The sequence below is a fragment of the Siniperca chuatsi genome, linkage group LG21 (genome assembly GCF_020085105.1).
Source record: "Siniperca chuatsi isolate FFG_IHB_CAS linkage group LG21, ASM2008510v1, whole genome shotgun sequence".
In the NCBI taxonomy this organism is placed as follows: Eukaryota; Metazoa; Chordata; class Actinopteri; order Centrarchiformes; family Sinipercidae; genus Siniperca; species Siniperca chuatsi.
This window is the reverse complement of record NC_058062.1, coordinates 17,399,879-17,427,643: the sequence shown is the minus strand read 5'-3', so window position 1 is coordinate 17,427,643 and position 27,765 is coordinate 17,399,879. Positions and strand designations below refer to the sequence as shown.

The window sequence follows — 27,765 nt, the reverse complement described above, 5'->3', positions numbered from 1 at the left end:
CGTTGTCGGCAGGATTCGAACCTGCGCGGGGAGACCCCAATGGATTTCTAGTCCATCGCCTTAACCACTCGGCCACGACAACTTACAGTTATAAAGCATTTACACAAGCAATTCATACCTAAATTCATATTCAAATGTAATAAAGTTACATTTGCAAAGGAGCGTGTATATCTTTATTATTATATCATATTACAATGTAATATGAATTTGAAACAAAATCAATGTAACAAATGTAGCCGCATCACTGTGGCATCTAACTGTGCCGTCATAACAACTGGACCGGCTGCAGTGTTGGTGAGGGCAAACTAGAACTCAACTAAACTCAGTTCACATAAAGTTACATTTGCAAAGGAGCGTGTATATCTTTATTATTGTACCAAATAAATACTGTTGCTGATTGAGTTGTGTGTTTGCACTACTTAGGTTTTATTCTGGTCAGGAAAGTAAATTGTTGTCTGACAGCTGTACTTTGCAGAATATTTTTACATGCAAAACATAATAAACGGATAAAATACGATGGATCACTAGTTATAGTTCAACTCAGCAGTATAAAGGGCAGCTAGTTAGACTGACTTTATGCCACCTTTGCTTGACTTGTTACAAATTACTGCATCAAGAATATAAACGTCTAAAAACTATAATCTACAGAAATAGTGCACACACTCCACACCTGCAAGTCTATGTGATCAGCTAACTGGACACTTGGCTGCTAATCTTGTCATGTGCAGAACAGAAGATAGCCTCAGTGCTGTTTGCATTACATTCACTGCCTTACTTGTTCGCTCCCATCTATATCCCCTAAGAAGCTGCTGTGACTTGTGGTGTTGCAACAACCGCACACTTACTACTTTAGGAAAAAAATAGTGTATAAGTGTGACTTAAAATATGAAACTAATTGTGAGTAATACAGTAGTCATTTCACTCATGTTGCCACTGAGCTGGAAGCAGTGTAACCACGTGACTCCTCTACTGAGAGCCTGCTGTTTGTTCAGGCAGAGAGGCAGAGAAAAAGAAAAATGGCGGCTCTAGGCGAACCTAAACGGGACGCCGGGCTAACATTTTGAGTTTTCACACCCGAAAAGACACAGGGGCTTATCGGGTTCACTGCACCGTCTGAATCCCCACCGGTCCAGCTTTGTAGGGGTGCCGTTTTCGCTCGCGCTCGTGTAGGCTAAATAAACGCAAACATTGGGATAGTAAAATAATAGCTTTCGCTTATCATGAGGGGAAAGAGGGGCAGGCCGCCCAAACCGCTACAAGCCGAGGAGCCATCCCCAGCTGCGGCCCGGGGCTTGCGACCAAGGAGGAATCTGAAGCCCAGGTTGAGGGACAGCGGGGATGAGGACGTCGAGAGCCCCACAAGGGAGACCAAGTCGGCCAAAAAGAGGAAAGGGGGATCCGTCACGTCAACACGGGGCAGGGGACGAGGTAGAGGTAGAGGTGGTGGCGGTGGCGGCAGAGGAGGCAGAGGAGGTCGTGGAGGAAGGCGGACTGCTGCGTCCAAAACAGTGGTGTACGACGACCACGAGAGTGAGGAGGAGGACGATGCTGTCAGTTTGAGATCGGAGGAGGACGAGTTTGTTGAGGAGGAACCTCAGTCCGAGGAGGATGAGGCCCTCAAAGAGGACTCTGATTGCCTTGAAGATGATGTGCTGGACGAGGAGGAGGAGGAGGATGATGCCAGCTACTGTACAGAGAGTAGCTTTCGGAGTCAGAGCACACACGCCAGCACTCCGGGTAAATAAACACTATAATTAAGCGGTGGCTCCAGTGTCTCAACATACACTGCAGGGGTTGGAAAATACACCCCGAAATGCTTCCGATGCTACTGATTATTGTTTTAGATAAGTGCAGGAAGCAGTATGGTTATTGTTCAAAATGGAGAATGCACACTGTATGAACACAGGCCGCAGTCATTTATGCTAACGTTACTGCAGGTGTATTGAATCGGTACTTGTAGCACTAGCTTACCTTGTTGCCATTACCGTCTGTCAACACATCTTAAAGCACGACTTTCAAATAATTCACGCATATTTAGTAGAGAAACTGCGAATCCCTCTAACTCGAAATATTATTCAGTTGCATTTACGTCAACAACTTCGCTGCTAGCGTGCTAACGTTAGCAAGTAAAATTAGCTCACGCTGCCTACTGTCATCCTGAAGTCTTTGTTAGTTTGATAACGGTAACTAACAATAACGTATTTATAGCTACCCTCAACACTCACTGCTTTTTTAGGTGAATAAGAAATGGTAGTTTCTGATTTAAGCTGATAAAAAGAAATACAGGAGCTAGCTAACTAACTTAGCTTGGCTAGCATGCCTGTCATTTTTATCACTTTTGTCAGCTTTGAACTTAGTTAACCCCTAAATTCATTCCAAAACTCATCCGAAAATGACAGCTAATGTCGTTCACGGTGCAACACCAAGAAAAGGGGTTAAAATATGTGGCCTGACTTACATTTAAGTTATTAGCCAGTTGGACAGCAAATGTTTTCCTACATGCAGGAGGTTGGCAGCCCCATTTAGCTGATGACACTGGCCATTGTGTTGAACCGGCTCAGCTGAAGTAGCACACATAAAAGTTTGCTACCAATTTGAAACCAGACTTCAGAATTTATCCTTTTTAATGTTTTACAATAATATGTTGAATTTTGTCTCTTTGAATGGTTCTGGCAAGCTAACTGCACCTGTAGGTTTGAAAATAACGTGAATTACAACTACATTTAGAAATGATGCACTATATATCCTGCTGAATTTTGGAGCTATTGCTATACAGAAGATGGATATTGCTATTTAGGCCTATAGAAGAGCTGGGTGACATTGATAAGATCAAATATCACAGTATTTTGACCATGTACCTAATAACTGTGACTCTCAGTCCTTTCATACAACCATAAAGAAATCATTTTTAGAAGTGTTTTCCTCTGCTGTAGCCTATTGATCAAAGCAACCTAATTATAGTTTACTAATATCATTTGTGTATCCTACAGGGAAGAAAAAAGTACGGGCTCCCCGACCTCGCACTCCCATTCTGGAGGAGAAGGAGATTCCTCCTCTTGAGCTTCCCGACACCTCTGAGGACCTCCTGGTGCCTAATGAGGAGCTGCTCAATGCCACCTCCATCTACGAGGTGCTACGGAACTTCAGCACGGTGCTGCGTCTCTCCCCTTTCCGCTTTGAGGACTTCTGTGCAGCAATGGTGGGCCAGGAGCAGTGCACTTTAATAGCAGAGACCCATATTTCCCTTTTGAAGGCCATCCTACGCGAGGAGGACTCCTCCAACACTACCTTTGGCCCAGCTGACCTCAAGGACAGCGTCAACTCCACTCTGTACTTTATTGACGGCATGACATGGCCTGAGGTGTTGCGGGCGTACTGTGAGAGCGACCGGGAGTACCACCATGTCCTGCCATATCAGGAGGTGGATGACTATCCCTACGGTCCAGTTGAAAGTAAGATCAAGGTGCTACAGTTTTTGGTGGACCAGTTTCTCACCACCAACATCGCCCGTGAGGAGTTGATGTCTGACGGCAGTATGCAGTATGACGACCACTGCCGCGTGTGTCACCGCCTGGGTGACCTGCTGTGCTGTGAGACCTGCTCAGCAGTCTACCACCTGGAGTGTGTGAAACCGCCACTGGAGGAGGTTCCAGAGGACGAGTGGCAGTGCGAGATTTGTGTGGCACACAAGGTGCCTGGTGTCACAGACTGTGTGACAGAGGCTCAGAAGAACAGGCCCTACATCCGCCAGGAACCCATTGGATATGACCGCCACCAGAGGAAATACTGGTTCCTAAACAGAAGGATTATTGTGTAAGTTAGGACCCTCACTGCCTTTCTGTTTCATTAGAATTACTTTTCATTCACACACACAGATTACAGTGAATGTGCATTAAGTTAGCACCACAAATGAAAACAAATGGGAAATATTCAATTATGTTTATCATTTTTATTTAACCAGTTGAAAACACAGTGAGAGCCACATTGTCACCAAATACATTCAAAACAAAAAGAGAGAAAAACCCTGAAAAAAAATCGTCAACACCAGTACAGTGGTGTCCAGCTGGTAACTTGGATAAACACGATGGCATGTTACAACCCTTTGACAAGTTATTCAAAGCATAGGGCGCAGGTAGGTAGGGCTGGCCATTAACTCAATACTTTCATATATCAACTGTCAGTGGAGTTCTATTGTCATTGTGTTAATTTACAAAAATTGTAATCTAAAACTAACAGTTAATTATTGAGATGTTTATTTTACATGTGTGAAGAGGTTTGTCTCGTATTACACAACATTGGAACACACTTCAATGCAATGAACATCAAGTTTTGTGTACATTTGACATATCGCGATATATATTGATATCATAATATAGAATCATATTCTTATTGATATAGCAATTTTGACTTCAGCCATTTCAGTTTCTAACAAGTTCATTTAGATCTACAAAGATAGTTTAGAAGGCACAGTATGAGTCATATATTTAATATTAGTTATATACCTCAATGCACTGTGGGAAGATCTGAGGTGCTGAGCCTAAGCATTCATGTGAAGCATGCCACCATAGTCACGAAGCAGTGAAAAAGTAGCAGCTATGTAGTAACCCTGTGACCCTTGTAAATATTCAATTGCAGGCTTATAAAACACCTTAATCTCAAAAGTTTTTGTTGCACATTTACCCTAAATATGACAAACATAGGCCTCAAATGTGGACAAATAAAAAAAACACATGCAAACAACATTGCAGCTGAATACAGTTTCCTAAAAGGTAGTCTCACATTACCAGACCTGTCTCTACTCTGTGTGTGTGTGTGTGTGTGTGTGTGTGTGTGTGTGTGTGTGTGTTGTTCCACACTAAAATCTGAAACAGCTGGAGAGTGAAACTGAAAGTTACTGGAAAATCACTTGGCAAAAGAATGCCTCCATGAATTCAGTCATTTGTATGACTGAAGATTGTAGAAGAGACATGCAATCCAAGCCCTTTCTCTTTACTGGCGGTGATGCTTTTCCTGATTGGCTCCTCACCTCCACCCCAAACCTATGTTCTGTTTGAACATAGACTTTACAAATAAGAGGCTGAATTCATCTCACTGTCAGACAGTATCTGACAGAGCCTTTTAATATTTTTGATTTTTTTTTGGGGGGGGCACTCACTCAATGCTTAAGCTGAACTGTTGTGCACCAAGAGAATATTAATGAGTAGATGAGCAGTCTAGTAGAGTCACAGTTTGACCTGTCCATGACACTCTTTTATCTTAAACCTGATTATCTTAATTTCTTCAACAAATGGCTGGTATCGTTCTGTGTGAATCATCTTGCTTTTGCAATTGGATTCAAGTATAGAAATAGAATTTTTTCAGCTAGCTTGTATAGGGTTCTCCCTACCTTTTTATACAGATATCTCAACAGAGTGCAGAGTTTATTTAATCCAATCCAAATAGAGGGTAATATTCTTTTAACAAAAGTTGAAATTCACAAACATCTGCGAGGCATTTACCCAGTGATATTATGTTACTAGGTAATATAAATGGATGAATTAGCAAATTTGTGTCCATGTAATGCTTTGTTTCATACAGTGAACATGTTTATATTGTCTCAGTTAATTTATATTGTAACGATACCTTGCAGAGAAGTGGTAGAGGAGGTATTTAACAGTCTATCCTATTCTGTTTCCACTCCCCAGCGAGGAGGATGGGGAGCATGAGAAGAAAAAGATCTGGTACTATAGCACCAAGGTGCAGCTGGAGGAGCTCATGGAGTGCCTAGATAAGGAGTACTGGGAGATGGACCTCCATGCCACCCTGGAGGAGATGAAGGAGGAAGTGCAAGCCCACATGGACATCACAGAGGACCTCACCAACAAAGCCCGTGGAAACAATAAAGCCTACCTCACTGCTGTCAACGGTACAGATTTGATATTGTCTTCATTCCCTATAATAGAGATACATTTGAATCTTGTGGTTGTGTAATCTGGTACTTGGGAGTAGGATGTACTTGTGTTCACATGAGCAGCGTTTGAAGGTGACATGGGAAAATCATTGATCAGCAATTAATGATCAGGGCATGTGTGACTCAAGCTGTGCAGGGAACGTACTGTATGTATCTGTGTGTGTTTGTGTCCTGCAGGGCTACATTCAGAAACAGTCTATCTATGCTTCAGATAACATAGTTCCTCCCCTCAGGCAGCAGTGCTCTGCTATGATGACAGTTGACTCAGAAATGTTACATGCCACCTTTTCTTCCTGCTTCTCTCGCACTCTCTCAGACAACAAGCAACTGTTTTCCCCTTCTACCTTCCTCCAAGGAGACCGAGTGGTTAGAAGACTTTTGATTACCATGCCAGCAGTTTCCGTCTCTGTTTGACAGGCTGACATATCTGTTGTTGTAACAGTTTTCCTGTGTTTGTCACCAAACTGCCTGATTTCAGTGGGGTACTATGTTTTACTGGAGATGTGCCTCTGGCATTCTGTCAAAGAGGTTTGAATAGGTTTTCTGTAGCCCAAAATGGAAGAAAAGATGTTTTTGTAAAGCCATTGCAGTGCTTTCTTCCACCATCATAAGTGATTTATGGGTGTTGCTGGTATATTTCATCCGTTAAAAGCCCTTTGCTGCTGCAACACAGTGCTGCCTGCACCTTGCTTTACTTCCTTTAAGCTGGTTGGGACACCAGTGAAAACTTTAGTTATGAAACACGGTCCTCTGGAGATTTTGGCCTTCTGAGGAAAGAAAATCTGCCCTGTCTTGGATCTGTGTGGATGGGAATAGGTTTTTTTGATGGGTTAACTGAGTTATAGACTTTAGATATACTAGCGTCTAAAACCAAGTTCACACTATTACTATGTTATTATATTTCTTAATTTATATATAACTTGTCAGTCATAGGTCACCTGGAACTGAAAAGCAGCATTTTATCAACTATTAGTCATATAATTTTTCAATCAAAAATATCAAACATTTTTTAAATTAAAGCTTCTCAAATGTGAGGATTTGCTGCTTTTTTGATCGTATGTAATGGTAAACTGAAAATCTTGGGTTTTGGACTGATGGTCAGATCAAACAAGGAATTTGAGGATGTCACTTTGGGCTCTGGGAAATTTTTTGACATTTCATAGACAAAATGATTAGCAATGAATCAAGAAAATATTAGTCAGATTAAACAACAATGAACACAATTGTTGGTTGCAGTCCTAATTTTTTAAATTTGAGCAAATGATCTTCATATGGAAACATAAGGAATGAGGACTGTTACTGTACTTTACAATATTTTAATGTTTTTGCCCCGATAACTGATGCAGTATGGACTGTATTTATGCAGTACTTTAACTAATTTAAATCTTAAACCAATACTGTATTCTTCCTCATGTTTTTTCACTTTTTTCACCAAGCAAGTGTATTTGTTTTGTTGTGATCTCGTCCTAACTTGGAAAAAGCTGTTGCTCAAGACAGGGCATTTACATTTGTTTAAATGTTACCATCTAATGCCAAGTCCTTCATGATGTTACATGGATATGTAATGGCTGTTTCTTTTTGTTTATAGATGTGATCATGGAGCATATGAAGGTCAGGCGGGAGGCCCAGGAAGCAAAGAGGCGAGCAGGGGTGCCAAAGCAGGAAGCAGAGACAGGCTGTGTTAAGACAGCGGAGGACACTGCCGAGTTAACCGCGCAAGACACTGAGGCCGCGCAAGACACTGAGGCCAAGGAAGATGCCAGTTCACAAGGTAAAAGTGAACTTATATACAGTATTCTGTAAATCAGTCTAGCTCTCTCTAATTCTCTCTTACATGCCATTTCTTCCAAAGTAACCCAATAGCACTCCTAACAGCAGGGGAACTGTGTCAGTGATGTCTCTGCAGCACTATCAACACCTTTACCTCTACTTGACTTGCTGTTCGCCCTGTGTATGTATGTCATACCACAGCAGCCACGGTTCCCCCTGCTGCAGAGGAGAGCTGCGTGTCTGATCCTGACCCTGGCTCGGCCACCCAGGACGCAGCCGCGCCTAAAACGGAGTCCATTGAACCTAACAAGGAAACGCAGCCTGCTCATTCTAGAAGCCAGGAGAGTGGGGAGTCCCCTCCGTTGGCAAAGCAGGAAAGGACAGGTACTTGGAGTCAAAGACTGACTCATGTTAGCTCCAGTGTCCACCTATCAGCAGCATATTTAGCCATTCAGCTTATCCTCCACTTCATAGCCTGCTGCTGGGCCGCACATCCATCTTCATCTGTCTGCTTGTCTCTGCTGTTTGCTGCTAACCATTTTAACCATTCAGCCCTTTTCACCCTGTCCATTTGCCTTGTTGGGTGTAATGTAGGCTTATCAAAGTATTACAGTATACTAGGGTATTTAGAAATAGATTTTATATACCGTCCAAAAACACAGCCGCACCTCTCGCCGCTTATTTTCTGTGTGCTCAGTTCGGATTTGAGTGTGTATTTTGCTCAAAAGATGCTCTGTGCTTTGTCTCATAACGTTAGTGACTCTTCATATTGACGCTTTTAATAATCGCCACGGTCTGCCCGTGGGAAGAATGAACATGTAAGAGTCTGTCCATTCTTGATTAAAAGCTCTTTTCACTGTGTCACACAGGCTGTGTGTGTATCTCACTCACTGAGTCGCAATGCACAGATTTGATTGGCTGAGTATCGTCAGGTGAGATGGTTCTGGGGCCACTAAACCAGTGCCATAAAAGATAGAAAAGCTGTGCCGGTTAAAATAGAATCACTCCGGTCATGCTACATTGACTTCTATCACCAGCAGCTCAGCGTTGGTACGTTGTTTTGTTTTTGTTTTTTTGTTTTATACCGTATACTCTGATGAAATGTCAGGATGGTACATGGCATAATATGGAGGTGATTGTAGGTGTTCCAGTGCTTTGAATTTAGACTGACATAAAAATTAATAAATATAAAATAAAAAATATAAAATGTTTATCTTTTACCTCTGCCATGTGTGCAAGGGTCTCTGTGCTTGCACCTGGACATAATAATCATTTCAGACAAAACACTCTTAGCTGTGGCCATTAAGTCCTCCTTTCTTTGAGTAGCTCGACCAAAACGTAGCTCGTAGCTCTCACCGCTCATGCAACACTGGAGTGACCATAATTAGCCTGATCCTTTTCAAATCGTCTTTCACAGCATCTCTCCATTATTTGCAGTAAACATCTAATTTGATAGTGATAATATATATTTTTTCCTATCATTTAATTGTTTAATAAGACCGTAAGCTGTTGCATTCAGGACATGTTTTGGTAGCTAAATGCTCCATTTATTTTTGGTGCATTAATTTCTTGTCTTGCGTTGTCTCCTGCGCTCATGGTCTTGAAAAGCACGCTTTTGGCACGGTGGTAGACGGCGTCCTTGGCAGCAGCTAGCACGCCACGTCTGTCACAACCAGCTCCTTATTCTCATTCCAATTTATGGGCTTTTGGGTGGGTTCCTGTTGCTCAGACAAAAAGCTCTCTGCCTGGAAGCCCCACCTGCTACCTTGTCAACAAAGAGCTGCATATATATGCAGGACTCTCTCCCCTAACAACTCAAAGGCAGAGCTGGTGTCTTAATTTGGCTTTGCAGCAAGCGCTCAGCTTGTTTTGGATTTGTGTAGCCCTTCCTTTTGTTTGTTGGTCATATGCAAATTTCAAGTCTTAAGACCTGGTGTTACATTGAACAAGGTCTGGCCAAACTATATTGAGAATTTCCTAATTGCAGAGTTTGAGTTTTTGTCAGTATTGTTGTAGTTTTTTTTTGTTCACACAGGTGTCTTTGCTTCAAGTATGTTGCTTGTTATTAATGTAATTCAGTTTCATTCCTTGCATCCCTATTTATTTTTTTTTAGATGAGGATGTGAAAGCAGAGTCTAGCAGTGAAGTCAAGCACCCTGATGAGTCGCAGACACAAACCCAAGATCAGCCACAGCAGCAGTCATCTCAACCAGAGGCGAGTAGTGGCAGCAGCCAGGTTTCTGGATGTGGGAGCCTCAGGAAACCAGAGCAGCCTGACCTGGCTGATCGGGCCTCTCAGTCCTCTTTTACCAGCCAGGATGGGACAGGTAAACATGAGTGAGACTCGTTAGTGCTCGAAAAGTAAATTAACACAGACTTTCAGTTCAGTTGTGTCAAATTGTCTCTCAGTGTCTCTGTTTGACTCGATGCTGAGTTTGTTGTTGCACTGATAGTGACATCTGCTTTCTGAATGACAGAAGAGTATATCGAAAGGGTCAAGAGCGATAGAGGGAGAGCAGCAGGACGGGAAACGAATAACCAAACGCCCAAAGGCAGCAAAGAGGTGAGTTGTGTGTGGGGTTTTTTTTTAAAACAAAAATGTTGTTTAATTCTACATTTTAATTATTTTTCACAGAAATCTGTTTAAAATGAAAGAAAAGTGAGTACTAATAGTTAAAACATTTTGATTACTGACTAAATTGTATCAACAGCATCTAGGATCCTAAATTTTCTTTATGTTTGCATGAACACTACATTGACTTGGCTTAGTTATTGATTAAATGAAAAGGCTTTCACCCATGTATGCACTCAGAAAGTTATTGCATCACCACATGTATCAAAATCTTTCAAATCTCTAGCATTAAAGGTCCAGTGTGTAGGATTTAGTGGCATTTAGCGGTGAAATTGTAGTTTGCAACCATTTGAATACAGCTGGCATCATCCTCCCGTTCCAAGCATGTAGGAGAAACTACGGTGGCCGCGAAAAACGTGGCAAATGGCCCAATCTAGAGCCAGTGTTTGGTTTGTCCATTCTGGGCTACTGTAGAAACATGGCGTGGAAGGGGACCTGCTCCCTCTGTAGATAAAAACAGTTTATTCTAAGGTAATGAAAACACAACAATTTTTATTTGCAGGTTTTTATACACTAATTAAAACATACTTATTATATTCCATTTCTGCCAATAGCTCTTTCTAAATGTTACACACTGGACCTATAAAGCCACAAGTTGAGCCTCAAAAAAGCAGCTTTTATTTTTTATGTCTAGTAGTTTAGTTGAATGTAATGTTCCCTCTCATGTTTCAGTCCTCTCCTGTACGCTCTGATGGTGACACTTCGCGTCTCAGCTTCTTCAAAAGGGACCTGACAGTGAATTTGAACAACTTGTTCAAACTGGGTCAGGAGGGTAAATACAGGGTCTACCACAACCAGTACAGCACCAATGTCCTGGCCCTGAACAAACATCAGCATCGCGAGGACCACGACAAGAGACGCCACCTCTCCCACAAGTTCAGCCTGACCACCGCGTCTGAGTTCAAATGGAACGGCTCTATATACGGTTCACGGAGCCTGACTGTCTCCACCCTGCGTCTCACCATCATCCAGTTGGAGACCAATGTCCCTGGACCATTTATGCATCCTAACTGGGCATCGCACAGGTACAACTCGGATCAGGTTCATTTGAAGCCCTTTGGGAAATTCACTGTTATTTCACACACTGCACCCTTTGAGCTGGTAAGCAGGGACTCATACAAACTTCGCGGTGATTTACCAAGTACTGTCAAAATAATAAACTACAGGCTATTTATACATTCATTTCAAGTTTATAAGTTACTGTCCCAGTGTGGTCAGAGATTCATATTGATTTAGCCACCAATGATTTTTATCAACATAGATAATGCTTGCACTGATCTGGCATGAAGTTCCTCTAACTGTGGGGTGGTTAAAGGAATAGTTTGCCTTTTAGAAAATATGCTTAGTCAATTTCTTGATGAGAGTTGAATGAGAAGATCGATACCACTTGTCTGTACCGTAAATATTAAGCTATTGCTAGCTGCCAGTTAGCATAGCTTAGCACAAATACGGGTGAAAACAGCTAGCCTGGCTTTGTCCAAAAGTGACAAATTCTGCCTGCACCTCTGAAGCTCACTTATTAACATCTCATTTGTTTAATCCGTATAAAAACTGTGTAAGAATGTCAAATTGTGTTTTTTACGGGGGTTTATGTGCCAGACTACTTCTTGGACAGAGCCAGGCTAGCTGGTTCCTCCTGTTTCTAGTCTTGGTGCTAAGCTAACCGTCTCCTAGCTGTCGTTAGACACGATACGGTGGTTGTATCAATCTACTCATCTAACGTTTGGCAGGAAAGCGAATAAGTGTATTTCCCAAAATGTCCAACTATTCCTTAAAGGATACAAATATAATTCATTTTGGTTCTTGCGAAATGTGATGATCCTTTTTTATTTGTTTTAAGAGTTTCAAATATAATTAAGCTTTATGGAAGAAATATGCAGTTGTGCTGTTTTATCTGTTGTTTTATACAGTTTGTTTCTGGTTTTTCTAGAACCAACTGGAACAAAGCAGTGCAGATGTGCAGTAAGGCCAGGGAATTTGCTTTGGCATTGGCCATACTGGAGTGTGCCATCAAACCAGTGGTGATGCTGCCCGTATGGAAAGATTCTCTTGGGCACACAAGGTAAATGAAGAACAAAACTAGCTGCATGAACTATATGGCAAACAACTGTTGGCTACACACACTAATAGCACATTAACATGTAGTGTGCCTTCCAAAAGACTAACAGCACTCAAGCTACTCATCATCTGTGTCACTACACCAGTGATTTCTTCAGCCCATTTGGAGTGCGCTATTGTTGACCAAACAAGCAGACTCAATAATAACCTTTCTATTTCAATTCTGCCCACGCACCTTACATCTTGGTTAAATACTGCACATTATTGCTTCAGGCTACATCGCATGACCTCCATGGAGCGGGAGGAGAAAGAGAAGGTGAAAAAGCGAGAGAAAAAACTGGAGGATGAGGAGACACTGCAACAGGCCACATGGGTGAAGTACACCATCCCCATCAAGCACCAGGTAAAACAGCAGTGTCTTTCATCTGTCATCCAGCTCCTCCTCTGTTCATTTGAATTGATTTAATCCATTACTTTTAGCTAACTATTTGAACTATTTATCCGTTAGCTAACTATTTTAACTATTTATATCCATTGCTTTTAGCTAACTATTTCAACTGTTCTTTTAGCTATTTGAACTATTTTGCCATTACTTGTAGCTATTTCAGCTATTTATCCATTACTTTTAGCCAACTCTTTAGACCTCTGTTTGAAAACTAGTTTTCACACACTCAGTTGTGTAGTGTACCTTTAATTGGGAATCACTGACCTAGTGCAGTGAAAAATCAAAGCAGTGGTGTATTGGTATGGTGTTGATATTGCCATAGAGCATTGTGTGGGATTTTGATCTTAATATTGTTACAGAGCTTTACTATGTCTTTAAGGCTGCTTTACAGTTGACATTGTATCAGTTTTAATGTGTAGAAATGTTCTCTGAAATGATTGTGGTTCTCCATCTGAAAGCTTCATTATTTTGTGACTCACTTGTTTGTTTTTCTATCCAGGTGTGGAAACAGAAGGGGGAGGAGTACAGAGTGACAGGGTATGGTGGCTGGAGCTGGGTCAGTAAGACTCATGTGCCGCGTTTTGTTCCAAAGCTACCAGGGAACACAAATGTAAACTACCGCAAGGATCTGGAGGGTAAGGGCTAAACTGGCATAATTTCTTCACTATAATCTTCTTTTGCTGGCAATTTTGGCTCATATTATGACTTGTTTCACTGTCTTCATAGCAGCTAAAATGAGCAAGGAAAATGCAGCAGCTTGCACAAATAAGCAGAAAAACTTGATGGAAACTGAGAAGCAGACTACTAAAAACACAGCGGACGAGGACAATGAACAAGCATCCATCACTGCGTCATCTCAGAGCACTTCATCAGAGGAGGACTGCAAACCTCAGACCTCCAAAGAGGAAGAAAACCCCACAGAGAAGGAACGGGGGGAAAATATAGAAGAGAAACGAGAAGATGAAAATATGGAGGTTGACCCCTGCCCAGAAACTGCTGCTTCAAGTGATGAAAAGGGTAAATGTTAAATGATAAAATTCAATTATTTCTCCTTTATCTTTGGATTTTCCTTGATGCTGTTTGTGAACGGATATATATTTCCATCATCCCCTGACCTCTGTGACTCTTTGTTATAGATAAAGTTGAAAACAAAGGCCCTTCCTCACCGTCAGTGCAGCCTGTGATGGAGGAACCAATCCACAGAGTTGAACAACCCAAGAAGGAGGAGACCACTGCATCAAAGCCCTACTACGATGTTGTAAATGTCAGCGAGGGCTTCCAGCTGCGGACAGCTTATAAGAAGAAGGTAAAGCCCTCCAAACTGGATGGGCTTTTGGAGCGCCGGGTAAAACAGTTCACCTTGGAGGAGAAGCAGAGGCTAGAGCGGATGAGACAGGCGGCCCTGCTGTCCAAAATGGCTGCCACAAAGCCTACATCCGGGGTTAAGACTGAAGGATCCACATTAGGCAAACAGCAGCCTGCTGTGACCCCGTGTGTAAAAGAAGAGGAGGAGGAGAGCCTTCAAGTGAAAGACCACGTGGTTAAAAAACTTCACTTTGAGCAGGAGCAGATGGAGATAAAAGCAGACAACTTGGATGTCAAATCAAAAACCACAGCACCCAATCACAGCAAACAGACAGAGGTAAATGCTGTGCAGGGGAACGGTGAGGAGGCCTTAGCTCACAAAGAAGTGAATGGAGGACCCCTAGCAAGCACTGAGCTCAACAGTAAAAACAATTGTATATCAGATGTAATAGAAAGCAAAGAAAAAACACAGAAGCCAGAGGTTGCTCGAGTAGGAGAGAATCCTAAGAAACGTGGGTACGAGGAAATGGAGCAAGACAGTGGAAAGAGCGACACAGAGAGCATGGAGGTAGACCAAAGCAAGACCAGTCCAGTGCAGGTGAATGGAAAAGCTGGGGTTACCACCCCTGCAGACTCAAACATCAACTCAGACCCAGGCAGTCGAGTCCAAGGTGATATTAAAGAGCCTCAGACTCAGAAAGAGCCTGTCATGAATGGAAACCTCTCGCAAAATGATGTGTCCGACATATGTCATCCACCTGCCCTGAAAGTCCCGAAATTAGAGAACCATGTGGCAGAGAAAGGAGACTCCCTCAATAAGAATGTGGCCATGAACAGTGAGGAGACAGTACCTGCTAAGCTTCCATCTTCAAGCCCTTCTTGCCTGAATAGTAATAGTACCGACAATAACAGTAGTAGCGAAGGTTTGAAGACTTCCATCACCACTAACACCACCACCACAGAGTCTCAAAGTGCCCCAGCAACTGACCTATCCAGTACTCTTACCACTTCCATCACCACCCAGCCCAGCTCCAGACCAAGTGTCCCTCAGAAGACAAAAGTTCCAGTCACTGACACCAAGATGGGCACTTCTGGTTCAACAACATCCAGCTCCATGACAATTAGTAAAGAGTATTCCACCAGAGACCGAGTCAGCCTTCTCAGGTTCTCCAAATCCAAGAAGGCACGCTCAGGGACAGCCTTGCCGTCCTACCGCAAGTTTGTCACCAAGAGCAGCAAGAAGAGCATCTTTATCCTGCCCAATGATGACCTGAAGAGGCTGGCGAGGAGGGCAAGCATCAGAGAGGTGCCCATCTTCAACTACAACGCCAAGCCTGCCCTGGATATATGGCCCTACCCTTCACCTCGTCCCACGTTTGGGATCACTTGGAGGTTGGTAACACATTTAGATCTTTTTACACATTGTTTGGGATACTTAATAATTAGATTTAGAACTGGCACTTGTAGTATACATTTACAATAGCCAGGTGAAAATCTTCTTTTAATTATTTTAAACAATATTATGATTGATATGCCAACTTTAGCTCAGACACAAATGTTAACATTGCTCATGGTTTTTGTTGTCTCTCTATATTGTGTTTACGTGGCAATAATAAGACAGATTTAAAAGAATTTATCATTTAGCCTTAGAGCAATGGAGACTACAATTTACTGGGGACACAAGGACATTTCTTTTGATTCATGAGCGCAATAATATGTTAACACGATGTAAAAATACAGCAAATTAAAATGTGTATGTAAACATACTTGCTGTTGTTGGAATAAGTAGCTCATTTTTTTTTATGACACTGTCCCATTTAGGTACCGTCTCCAGACTGTGAGGTCACTGGCAGGGGTCAGTCTGATGCTGAGGCTGCTGTGGGCCTGCCTGAGGTGGGACGACATGGCTGTTAAGCCCTCTGCTACTGTAGGGACTACTCGGAAAGGTGAGAAACTGCTGTACCTCATCTTTACCTGTACTCATCTTTCACTTCCTTTGGGCATCTTCTCTGTGTGCCTTTGAGGAAGTCTTCTTACATTAGTTTCTATTTTACTTTAAACATGCAACTTTTTAATGTTGTCTCTTCTTCTGTTTCTGCCAACAACACATTGGTGTCTCCACCTTCCAATGCTTGGATGAGTGCTTGTAGTAATATGACTATTAAGAGTTGCTATTTTAAATTATTGTGCTAATATGTTTGATTGGCACCATAGAAACCACGGACACAGACATCACCACAACAGAGATTATAAAACGAAGAGACGTGGGGCCTTACGGCATCCGCTCAGAATACTGCATCAGGAAGATCATCTGTCCCCTCGGAAACAAAGACACTCCCAAAGGTAAAAGCTAAACATTTGTTCAGAAACAATGTAGGAAAATCATAATTGCAAATTTGAAGACTGACCAAGATCCATTGTTGGAAGAGTTTTGGCAACATTTCATAAGGATAATGAATGCTTTGTTTCTCTTTTCCCATGAGTAGAAACCCCTACTCCACAGAGGAAAGGCCTACGCTCAAGTGCCTTGAGGCCCAAGAAGCAGGAGCCAGCCAAGCTTACTGGGCCTATTGCTGTGGAGACATGGGTGCCTGAAGAAGACATGGAGCTGTGGGAGATCAGGGCCTTTGCAGAAAGGTGAGAAACGCACAAAAAGCCTCCTCTGGCCTGTGGCCCCAAACATTATTGTTTTGGGGAACACTGAATTCTTCTGATAGAGCAGATTGTCACGTTTTTCCTTGGTGTTACAGAGTGGAAAAGGAGAAGTCACAGGGTCTTGATCCCTCGAAAACTGGCAGTAGTCTGAAGACGGCAGAGGATGTCAAGGCCCATTTGGAGAATCAGCTGAAACAGGCCAGACTGGCTGCCCAGCAGGTGGGAACACTGCGCACACACACACACACACACACGTGTTATCAGTTTTTCTGGTTTAGTAAGACCTTGTTTAGGTTGAACTTGGGCGGCACTATACTGGGAGGTCAACAAACTCTATATGTACTGAAAATGTTCTGACATTTTTGTTTTAGAAACGTCTGGAGCAGCCAAGACCAAGTACAACTGCCACCACTTCCACAACAACAACCACCACCACCTCAGCCAACACTCCCATCACTCCCAGCACCCCAGCATCCACGGGCCAGAGGACAGGTCAGGCCACATCTGGAACCAAGATGGTCCTGGCCTCCAAACTGGGCTCTCCAGTTTCCTTCCAGCAAGACAAAAACTTCCATCAGTCTTTTGCTTCGTGGGTCAAGCAGGGTCAGACCAACAACAGCTCAGGTAAGCCGGTCGAAGGCGAGGATAATTTGAATTATCTTCAGCCCATACCTGCATACCTCCATATAATGGTCTAGAGTTGCGTGCCTTCTCATCCATCATATTCTGTTAAAGACGGGCGGACAGAGGACTTTGTCACAGGAGACTTTATTCGTTGGTTTTCCCCTTTTTAATTTTTTTTAAAATTTCTAATTGTTGTTTTTCCGCCATTTCCGTTTGTAAGAAGTCAATCATTGGCATGACTTTTCACATCTTTTCTTTTTTTGTGTCAGTTTTTTACATAATGTGATTGGCTTGCCAAAATGACTTTGTGGCTCGTGGTGTCCACTTTCAGTCCTGTTAAAACTAGATTTTCAATGTTTTTGAGTCCTTTATATCCTAAAGGGCTACAGGAGATCCTGTGTATCGTCAGAATTTAAACACGTAGTAAAGCAATAATCCCAAATTTTCAAAATATCAGCCCCTTTGTTGACTCTAAACCTACCAGTGGACATCACAGCCGTAGACTGGCTGTCGTGGTGGCCCTTGTGGGTATGCGTGACTGCAGGTGGCATGGTGTGTCTTGCAGCCTCCACTGGCTTGGTGGCCACCGTGGCTAGCAGCATCACCACCTCAGAGCAAACCTTCCAGATTGCTGGCAGCCCAGTGACTGTGGCTGGCCAGGTCCTCGCCGCCAAACTCCCGCTGCCCGCTAACAGCAAGATTGTCACGCTCAACTTGCCCACCACTCAAGGAGGTAGGGAGCACAAGTGTCATCCATTTCCGCTGGTTTGGGTTTACACTTGTCAAAATGGATGGGCGCGTGTCATGTGAGAGGCAAAATCTGTCTGTTATAAGTATTGGCGTTGAGCATGGATATGCCACCAGTGTTTCGCTTGTTTTTCCTTTATTTTTCATTAGATGGAAGAGCTTCTATGGCCAAACGTTAGATTACAGTTTTTTTGTCTAAGGACTGTTGTCCGATGAACTTAAAGCTTTTCCAACTGCTTTAGAGATACTTTTCAGTTGTTGTTTTTTTTAAACAAACAAGACATTCCAAAGATCTTCCCCACACACACAGTGCATGCCTCGCCGCTTCTGTACATCCACGACCTGTATCACTGCATGTACCCAATGCATATTTGCTTCTTTCCTATATAAAGATAATCGTTCTTATCAACAGGTGTAGTCCAGCAGAAAGTCCTGGGCATATTCCCCTCTGGCCCCCCTGCAAACCTTAGGACATACAGCACACTACATCCCACAACTGGCAACATCAACCTCAGAGCCACCACCTCTGCCTCAACTACCCAGCAACAGGTCTTTTGTCTTTCATCCTGTCCTTTTCAGTTTTTACTTGAAGCTGGGGAAAATGTTAAGCATTAAGATTGATGATTTTACTTTTGGCTTTGTGTTCCAGGCCATCACCGCAGGAGGCCAAACACAGCCTGGCATGACAATGAGCCAGTCACCTACCCCGTCTACCTCTGTGGGCACAGCAATGGTCAGAAGTCCAGCGTTGGCTCAACAAGGTGTTCTGTCCAACTGATCATTTCCATTCGCAAATAAATGTCTTCAGCCTTTTTGGCTCATGCCTTACAAATAAAAATTCTTACTCCCTCTTCATCCCCAGGCCAACCTCAGCAGGCTGTGACCCAGATGGGCCGTGGTCAGCCTGGATCCACAGCTGTGCCTGGTTCTACACCTGTGCAGACAACTGCAGCTCAGAGAGCAGCAGGTGCTGCCCCATCACCTCATGCAGCCACTACAGCACCTGGACAGTCACCTGTAGCTTCCTCCCAGATCAACAGACCACAGCAGGGTCAAGTTAAACTCACTATGGCACAGCTCATGCAGCTAACACAGGGTGCTCAGGTGAGGGCACATTTTTTCTGTTGTCTTTTCCTCCCTACCAATACCATACTAATATCAAATTATGTTTTTTTCTGCTCTGCTGTTTAAAGAAAGTTTAGAATTATATCACTGTTAGCTGAAGGCAAGATTCCTTTTGTCTTCAACTCTGCAGGGTGGAAACCCAGGTCTGACGGTGGTGATCCAGGGTCAGGGCCAGACCCAGGGACAGCTGCAAATCATCCCTCAGGGTGTAACAGTCATCCCTGGTCCTGGTCAGCAGCTAATGCAGGCAGCTATGCCCAATGGCCAGGTCCAGCGCTTCCTCTTCACCCCCATGCCCCCATCCTCATCAGCTTCAGCTTCAGCACCTACCACTGTTACCCCTACAAAGCCTGCTGTGGCTCAAACCCAAGGTCCAACCCAAGTTCAGACAACTCCCTCAGCCCTAGCCCAAACCCAAATGGCTGCCCCTGTACCTGCCCCAACACATGTTGCAGCCCCAACACATATGCCACATTTGGCTCCCACCCCAGCCTCAGTCCCTGCGCCAACCCAAGTTGCAGCCCAGGCTTCAATGCAAGCACAAGTTTCGGCTGCTACCCCATTATCAGTCCCTGCACAATCTCAAATATCCACTCCTGTGCCTGCCCTGCCACACGTTGCAGCCCAGGCCTCGACACAGGTTTTATCCTCCACACCAGCTTCTGTCCCCGCACAACCCCAAGTGGCAAGACCTGTGCTTGCCCCAGCACAAAATGCAGTCCCAACCATGGTGCAAAACCAAGTCTCCACCCTTAGCCCAGGCTCATTCTCTACACAAACCCAAACTGCAGTGTCGCTACCTGTTCCAGGACAAGTTGCACCTCAATCCCAGCTCCAGACACATGCCTTCAACCCTGCCCCAGCTTTAACCTCAGCCCTTGTCCCGATGCATGTTACCGCTCCTGCCCCTGCTTTAGCCCCTGTCTCAGGCCCCTCTAACTTGACCCAAATGCCTGTTTCTGCCTCTCTTCCCTCACCTGTCCAAGTTCCAACCCCCGCTCTTGCTCCTGTCTCTGCTCCTGTCATAGCCGTTGTGTCCACCCAAATTGCCGTTCCATCGGCAGCCAAAGCTCTAACCCAAATCCAAGCCACAGCTCCCGTTCCCCTTCATGCTGCTGTAGCCAGTGCTGTTGTCACACCAGTCACAGCCACCTCTACAACACCTTCAGTGCCAGGTAAAGAACCCACTGCAATTCACACAGACACACATCAACACCAATCCTGTTTTAGTGATTTGTCTATACACATTGGTTGACTTTTTTAATACTTGCTTCTCTTTATTTCTCCCTCCTGTTGCAGCTCTGACAGAGCAGAGGGCAGCTCAGCCCCAGGTTTGGACTCCAGCCTCATCTCAAGCTCAGACTCCAGTTCAGCCAGCTCAGCAGGCTGCAGCTCCTGTTCAGACACCTGCCCTGGCCACTGTATCTGCCTCTGCCCCTGCATCAGTCTCCACACATTCACCTGTTACCCCTCTGCCTCAAGCATCTCTTCCTCCTCAAGCTCAAGTACAAACCCAGAATCCTACTGTTGTATCCATGCAGCAGGTGTCTCAAATTCCAGTCTCAGCAGTGCAGGTTCATATGACAGGATTACCAGTCTCTCCTGTTGTTACTACTGTGAGACCTACGCAGCCTCAGCTCCAGCCCCAAACCCATACTCAACCCCAGCGTCAAGCCCAAATCTGTACACAAATTCAGGTCCAGCCCTTTGGCCAAGTCCAACAAATGCCACACATTCAGGCTCAAGCGCATCTCCAGGCCCAAGCACAAGCCCAAAACCACCCCCAGGTCCGAGTTCAGTTTCAGCCACAAACTCAGCCACCGCAAGCCCAAGTACAGCCCCTTGTTCAAAATCAACCTCAGGTGCAGTTTCAGTCCCAAACCTTGCCCCAGCCCCAGCCCCAGGTCCAGGTACAGGTCCAGGCCCAGGCCCCAGCCCAGGCCCAACTCCAATCAAGAGTCCAACCTCAGTACCACCCCCAGGTACAAGCTCCATTTCAAACACAGGCTCTAACCCAACCCCAGGCTCAGCAACAGCCTCAGGTCCAACCTCAACCCCAGGTTCAGTCTCAGGCCCAAACTCAGCTACAGCCCCAGATCCAAACCCAACTCCATCCCCAGGTTCAGGTCCAGTTCCAGCAACAGAGCCAGGTTCACCCACAACCTCAGGCCCCGCAGCAACCCCAGGTCCACACTCCATCACAGATCCAAACTCAAGTCCAAACCCAGCCCCAGTTTCAAGTCCAGTCACCGCAGCAGACACAGGTCCAGCAACAGCTTCAGGTCCAAGCCCAAGCCCAACCCCAACCCCAAGTCCAAACTAAGCTCCAAGTCCAGTTCCAGCCTCAGAACCAAACTCAAGTTCAAGCGCAGCCTCAGCTTCAGGTCCAGTCTCCAATCAGGCATCAGCTCATCACCGTTCCAGGCCTTCAACAGCCGGTCCAGCTACTCTCAGCTCTGCCACCCCATGTTGCTGCCCAGATCCAAGCCCAGATCCAGGCACAGGCACAGCAGCAGGGTGGCACAGTTCCCCAGCAGATCAAACTGCAGCTGCCTATCCAGATCAAGCAGACAGGGGGGCAAATTCAGGCCCACCAGATCCAGAATATGGTGACCATACAGGCTCCAGCGAGCGTCCAGGAGCAGCTCCAGAGGATGCAGCAGCAGCAACCGCAGCAACAACAACAACAACAACAAAGACCAAAGAAGAAGAAACACCATGAGGCTAAAAGGGAACAGAAAGAGCTAAATCTGCAGACCGTTAGCCCCGGGGATGTCATCCAAAAACAGGTCTGATTCCAAAAGAATATTTCACAATGATTCATTTCTTACAGCATCTAGATACTGTAAATATTAACAGGATGTTTTTTTGGTGTCAGGTGGTAGTGAAGCAGAATGCTACAGCAGAACAGCTAAAACAGAGGAAGACCCTGGCTGCAGCGGAGCGAGAGGAGAACCAGAGGTTTGGCTCTTAATAATCCCAGAATTGTGGAGCTTTATGACAAAAGTTGTCAATGATATCTTGTGGATGACAGTAGTATTTTCATGGTATTCAGTGCATTTCCCTCCACTTTTGTTGCCCACATATCCTGATATAGGCATTTACTGAATTTCCACCCCATAACTGCACCACCAACTGAAGCTGTCCTCTGTTTTCAGAATGATTGTGTGCAACCAAGTGATGAAGTTTATCCTCGACAAAATTGAGAAGGACGAGAAGCAGGCAGCTAAGAAGAGAAAGAAGGAGGAGGTGGTGGAGCTGAAACGCTCCAAACAGAATGCCACCAAGCTGACTGCACTGCTCTACAAGCACAAAGAACAGCTGAAGGCTGAGATCCTGAAGAAGAGGGCCCTGCTGGACAAGGAGCTGCAGCTGCAAGTACAGGTTAGCACACAGGCTGCCTGAGTATAAGAGTCAAGATATCCAGAAATCATTCTTTATCAGGCATACATTTTAGAGAGGAGTTTAAAATACATTAAGTGGAGGTACTATACATTACATTACATGTCTTGTCTTCTTCTCAGGAGGAGCTGAGGCGGGACATTGCCCGGCTACATAAAGAAAAGGAGAAAGCCAGAGCTGCTATCACCCAGGCTGCTGCAGCAACGGTCAAGGCAGCCGCTTCCCACTCTTCCCATCCTTCTCACTCTACACATTCCTCTCACAGTACCCACACAGTGCCCTCACCTTCCTCATCCCATAAACGGAAGAGGGAAGAGGAGAGAGACAAAGACAGAAACAAAGACAGGGACAGGCACCACGACAAGGACAAGAAACGGGACAGGGATAAGGACCGAGACAAATATAGAGACAGAGATAAAAACAGAGACGGGGATCGAGAGAGGGAGAGAGACAGAGAGCGGGACAGACATCGGGACAGGGACAAGGACAAGGACAGAGATAGGGACAGAGACAAGGACAGAGATTCCAGCTCATCTAAACACAAGAAGAAGAAGAAGCTCTCTTCTACCTCAAAGGATCATAAGAAGGACAGCAAATTGTACTGTATCTGCAAAACACCCTACGACGAGTCAAAGTAAGCTCTCTGGGAAAACTATTGTGATTACGTTTCAGCATACCACTGTAATGCACACGTGATGCACACTCAATTGAATCATCATTGAGTGAGACAAAACTTTCTTCTTCTTTTGAAAAATGATCTTTTTCTCTCAGGTTTTACATAGGGTGCGACCTGTGCTCCAACTGGTTCCATGGTGTGTGTGTTGGCATCACAGAGAAAGAGGCCAAGAAGTTGGAGGACTTTGTGTGCAATGACTGCAAACGTGGTCAGGAGGGAGCAAGCAATGAGGAGTTATACTGCATCTGCCGGACACCATATGACGAATCACAGTACGGCTCCTTATAAATTACATAACTGTCTTCACATAGCAATGTTGTCAAATCCAGCCCACTAATGAAAATCTAGAAAATGCACAGTGGTATTTTTGCATGCGAAACATGTAAGAAACCTGATGACATCTTCTTCATTCATTGCTTTTATTTTCTTCTACATGTGGAACCTTTCATTGGTGCGCTAACCACGAGATGTATCCAATTTTCACCTGCAGGTTTTACATAGGCTGCGACCGCTGCCAGAACTGGTACCACGGGCGCTGCGTGGGCATCCTGCAGAGTGAGGCCACTCACATCGATGTTTACGTCTGCCCGCAGTGTCAGTCAACAGAAGATGCCATGACAGTCCTCACACCGCTCACTGACAAAGACTATGAGGGGTTGAAAAGAATATTACGCTCGTTACAGGTATGGAACAGTATGCCGGACTATCTCTACTTATACAACAATGTTAAGAACATTAGATATAAACTTGGATAAAAGCAAAATAAAGTGTCTTACAAGAAGGCTGAAAACAAGAAGCAGTTAATTTAGGAAAATGACCAAATACAAGAAAACAGTTACGATAAAAGTATTATAAACACTATAAATGTTTTTGTTTTTTAAATAATACTAAATAACTAGCTTTTTCTCTTTATTACTCACCATTCCAAACTGCCCACACACAGGGTTACTGCGTTGTGTATGCCCAAGACAGTGGACATCGTAAAGAAGTAGTAGAACATGTCCTTTATTTTTTATTATAAAACATGTCCTGATACTTTTAATCTCTTTAAACCATTGTGGTGGAAACTTAGTGGGTATGAAATTGAAGGCCCGGAGCAGTATTCTCAAATATCTTGGAAATCAGTGATTTAATATTAACTGATTCAAGGGAATCGCTTCACTCTTATTACAGTTTACTTTATACCCAGAAAACGTTAAGAGCACATTAATTGAATTGAATGGCATAGTTCAGACAAGGATAACAATATATCATCACCATGAAGATTTATTTTGAAGTCATATCCAGCAATTTTGATGCCTCGTATATCTTCTTGGGATCTTAATGCACGTGGCAAAGGCTCCAGTGCCAACACAGAAATGACAAGTGAGATAGGGCGGCCCTGTCGTGTAGATCTATAAAGGCAGAAAGGTTCCGATAATGTACCACTGTTCCAACTGAGGCTACTGGTTTGTGATACAGTGCTTTAATTCACTTCATAATAACAGTGCCAAAGCCACATTAAGATAAAACATCAAACTAACATGGCCACTCTAACCTATCAACAGCTTTTTCAGCATCATGTGATACAGCCATAAATTTCTTGCATCCAAGCGCATTGCGAGAAATTTTGCAAATCATTTATTCCTGGTTTTGGTATTATTAGTACTCATTTTCATTCATTAATAATTTCTTGTTATTTCAACAGTCCCACAAAATGGCATGGCCTTTCCTTGAACCAGTGGATCCCCACGACGCACCTGATTATTATCGCGTAATCAAGGAGCCAATGGGTAAGAACAAATGATAGCAATTTTCTTCAACTCTGGAAAATGTCCAATGTGTCTGCCTCCCATTGTGGAAGGTAGTAGTTGTGAATTTCCCTAAGCTGATGAAATGATCCAGATAAAAAGATTAAAAATTGCTGTCCATACTGTTTATTTCATGATGTTTTGTAATGTAGGAAATGTTATGCGCATATTCTATTAAAAAATAAAAAACGTCCCATATTTTTCTGTCCCTTGTAGACTTTTCGACAATGGAAACCCGTTTGCAAAAGCGACATTACCACAAGCTCACAGAGTTTGTGGCCGACGTGACCAAAATCTTCGACAACTGTCGCTATTACAACCCCAATGACACGCCCTTCTTTCAGTGTGCCGAGGTGCTTGAAGCCTTCTTTGTACAGAAGCTTAAAGGTTTCAAAGCGAGCAGGTAAGGTCAGCTGCTCCCACTACTGCAGACTCTCAGGGGCCCCAAGTTTCTCTCTCCTTTTCCATGCTCATGTTTGTGTGCCGTAAAACTTTGACTCTGGCCGCACCGGCTGTCATGTCAGTTTCATTTGTTCTTTTATGCATTTATGCCTGTCTTTCACTTTTTACTTTTGTTTACACCACTGGCATGTGTAGTAAGTGTTATGTAGTAGAATGTGCTTTACTTGTAGACTAGAGTTGGCTTTAAACTGTCAAATGGTTTGAGGGGTTGCTCGGCCGCACTAAAACCAACAGCTGACAAACGTTAAGACATTATGTCCAATGTCTTAACAGAACTTAGTGCCATGTTACATCTGTATCGTGTTTCATCTTGCATTTGTCTATTCACCTTTGCTGCATGCCTTATGATTTATGCCATCCCATTTTCTTCTTTCTTACAGATTGTCAGATTCTTAAGTGGGCCAGTCTAGCTGGAGTCTGGACTGGATGCTGGGGTCTCTAGTAAAAATGACATGGAAACTTTCTATTTCTAGAACAGCAAAAAATATCCATCACTAAAGAATAGAATAACACAAGAACACACACACACAAACACCAAATGTGCTTTCGTGTAAATGCCACCAACTTAACATTTTTGGTAACCATTATAATATTCAGTTTAATCACTAAGTGGCAGCCATGTTGACATGTGTGTATCATGTAATTGAGGGACATGCTTTCTTCTCATCATTTCCCTAAATCTGGCCTTTTCTAACAATCCATCACAGTAGCTAGGATGTTTTCAGTGCGATTTTAAATGCATTTTAGTTTCCTAACTTGGATTTATTTTCTGTTATACATCTGAGTTGGATTGGATCATGTGTTGACCTTACCAGATATAAAAAATATATAAAGCTGCATATTTTATTATAGAGAGATATTTATGAGAAGTTTTGTATGTTTCATCCCTTCGGCTTTGATTTAGCTGGTTGTTAAGGTGGTTGTCTTGAATGTACATACTTTTTATCATGTACAGTGATTGTAAGATGTATCTGACTGTATTTGAATGTTTTAAATAATTATGAAGCAAATCATTTTAGATAGTATTATTTTATGAAACTAAAATGTTCTACAAAGAGTGAGGAATGTGACCTCATCCTGTTCCTCACTTCACAAAGTAACCTCAGTTTGTAGTTGTGGAAGATTTCTTCAGTAATAAAGGCATTCCCAGTAAATTACACCAACATGGCTGCAGGATCCTCTGCTGACCCCTTTGCATCCTCTGTGTCTGTCTGTTGAGATGTCACAACAATAAACAAAATGCGAAGGGCTCTCAACTTTCCCCTCTCTCCGCATTCTGTAGGTCTCATAACAACAAGCTACAGTGTTCTTCAGCCTCTTAGAAAGCATCGCACATTGCCCAAACAAAATGCACTTGCCAAGAATATGGCTTTTCTGAACTGTAACTCTGTGACAGACTCTGCCTCATCCTGTGTTTGGGATCTGCTCCTCTGACTGTCGGTGCAACCAGCACTGCTGCTTTCACAGAACTGTTCAGGCAGAGCTGCCTTCTGCCCATTTGAGCTCTAAGGGACCTTTTTGGACCTGTCTTCATCAGTGGGACTGTAGTAAGGAGTGCGAACAACTGAGGCATTTCAGACGAAAGTTTACCTCGGAGAAAAGACTCTTAAGGAGCTCTCATATTTCCATGTTCTTTATTTTTTGATCTCAGTCTTTTTATTTAATTTTCTTTCTTGTTAAAAATCCCTCAGGCCATCCTTGTGGTCATCATGTCCAGTGAGAAATAGGAAATTGAATACTGATTTACAATGGCTGAGTTTTACTGAGCATAATGTATCCAGTTTTGTGTCTAAATTCAGATATCGCAAGGGAACAACTTTTTTTCTCCCATTTCCACTCACTGTTAGTCTGAAGTGGCATGAAAGACAGTTGTACTAAATATCTGGACATCAGTAGTCTGCTTGGTTAAACTTCTATAACCTACTGAAAGTACGGTAATAAGCTATTGTAAATGAATTGCTCCACAGTAGTTACTGACTGAGAAGGATGAAACAATGTATTTGAAGGTTCCTGCCCTGTTTGTAAAAATTTGTCAGATTTTGACTGGATTTCTTTTTCTTTTTTTTGTATTACATCTGAAGAAATATTGATGTATATGGAACTTAATAAAATGGAAAAGACTGA

At 43.5% G+C, this 27,765-nt stretch overlaps 1 protein-coding gene and 1 non-coding gene across 6 annotated transcripts; one reads left to right on the top strand and one right to left on the bottom strand.

Annotated features, from left to right (window-relative positions):
* On the bottom strand, window positions 1–82 carry trnas-aga. Its single transcript has one exon. It is a non-coding gene; the product is annotated as a tRNA-Ser (tRNA).
* An 852-nt stretch (window positions 83–934) lies between these two features.
* Window positions 935–27,765, top strand: bptf (bromodomain PHD finger transcription factor). 5 transcript variants are annotated; one of them, XM_044182392.1, is made up of 32 exons: window positions 935–1,737; window positions 2,991–3,813; window positions 5,685–5,905; window positions 7,539–7,721; window positions 7,922–8,104; window positions 9,835–10,047; window positions 10,198–10,283; window positions 11,025–11,377; window positions 12,283–12,414; window positions 12,684–12,813; window positions 13,355–13,490; window positions 13,585–13,872; window positions 13,992–15,552; window positions 15,982–16,106; window positions 16,375–16,503; window positions 16,647–16,797; window positions 16,911–17,034; window positions 17,187–17,439; window positions 18,005–18,172; window positions 18,599–18,735; window positions 18,836–18,947; window positions 19,049–19,290; window positions 19,442–20,486; window positions 20,611–22,100; window positions 22,190–22,272; window positions 22,470–22,695; window positions 22,836–23,347; window positions 23,485–23,661; window positions 23,880–24,072; window positions 25,077–25,161; window positions 25,396–25,582; window positions 26,924–27,765. In XM_044182392.1, the coding sequence occupies exons 1-32, from the start codon at window positions 1,221–1,223 to the stop codon at window positions 26,961–26,963; spliced, it is 10,305 nt and encodes a 3,434-aa protein (XP_044038327.1). In that variant the 5' UTR covers window positions 935–1,220; the 3' UTR covers window positions 26,964–27,765. The 5 variants fall into 5 exon arrangements, with proteins under 5 accessions (XP_044038327.1, XP_044038330.1, XP_044038326.1 ...); XM_044182391.1 differs by having other exon boundaries at window positions 936–1,737; window positions 13,582–13,872; XM_044182393.1 differs by having other exon boundaries at window positions 936–1,737; window positions 13,582–13,872; window positions 26,022–27,765.

What these genes read in the sequence shown, in the direction of transcription:
- bptf (XM_044182391.1), top strand. Translation starts at nt 1,221, where the DNA reads ATGAGGGGAAAGAGGGGCAGGCCGCCCAAACCGCTACAAGCCGAGGAG. An exon ending in CTACCGCAAGGATCTGGAGG is followed by an intron (nt 13,491 to 13,581) that starts GTAAGGGCTAAA and finishes CTGTCTTCATAG; the next exon opens with CAGCTAAAATGAGCAAGGAA. An exon ending in AAACAAAGACACTCCCAAAG is followed by an intron (nt 16,504 to 16,646) that starts GTAAAAGCTAAA and finishes TCCCATGAGTAG; the next exon opens with AAACCCCTACTCCACAGAGG.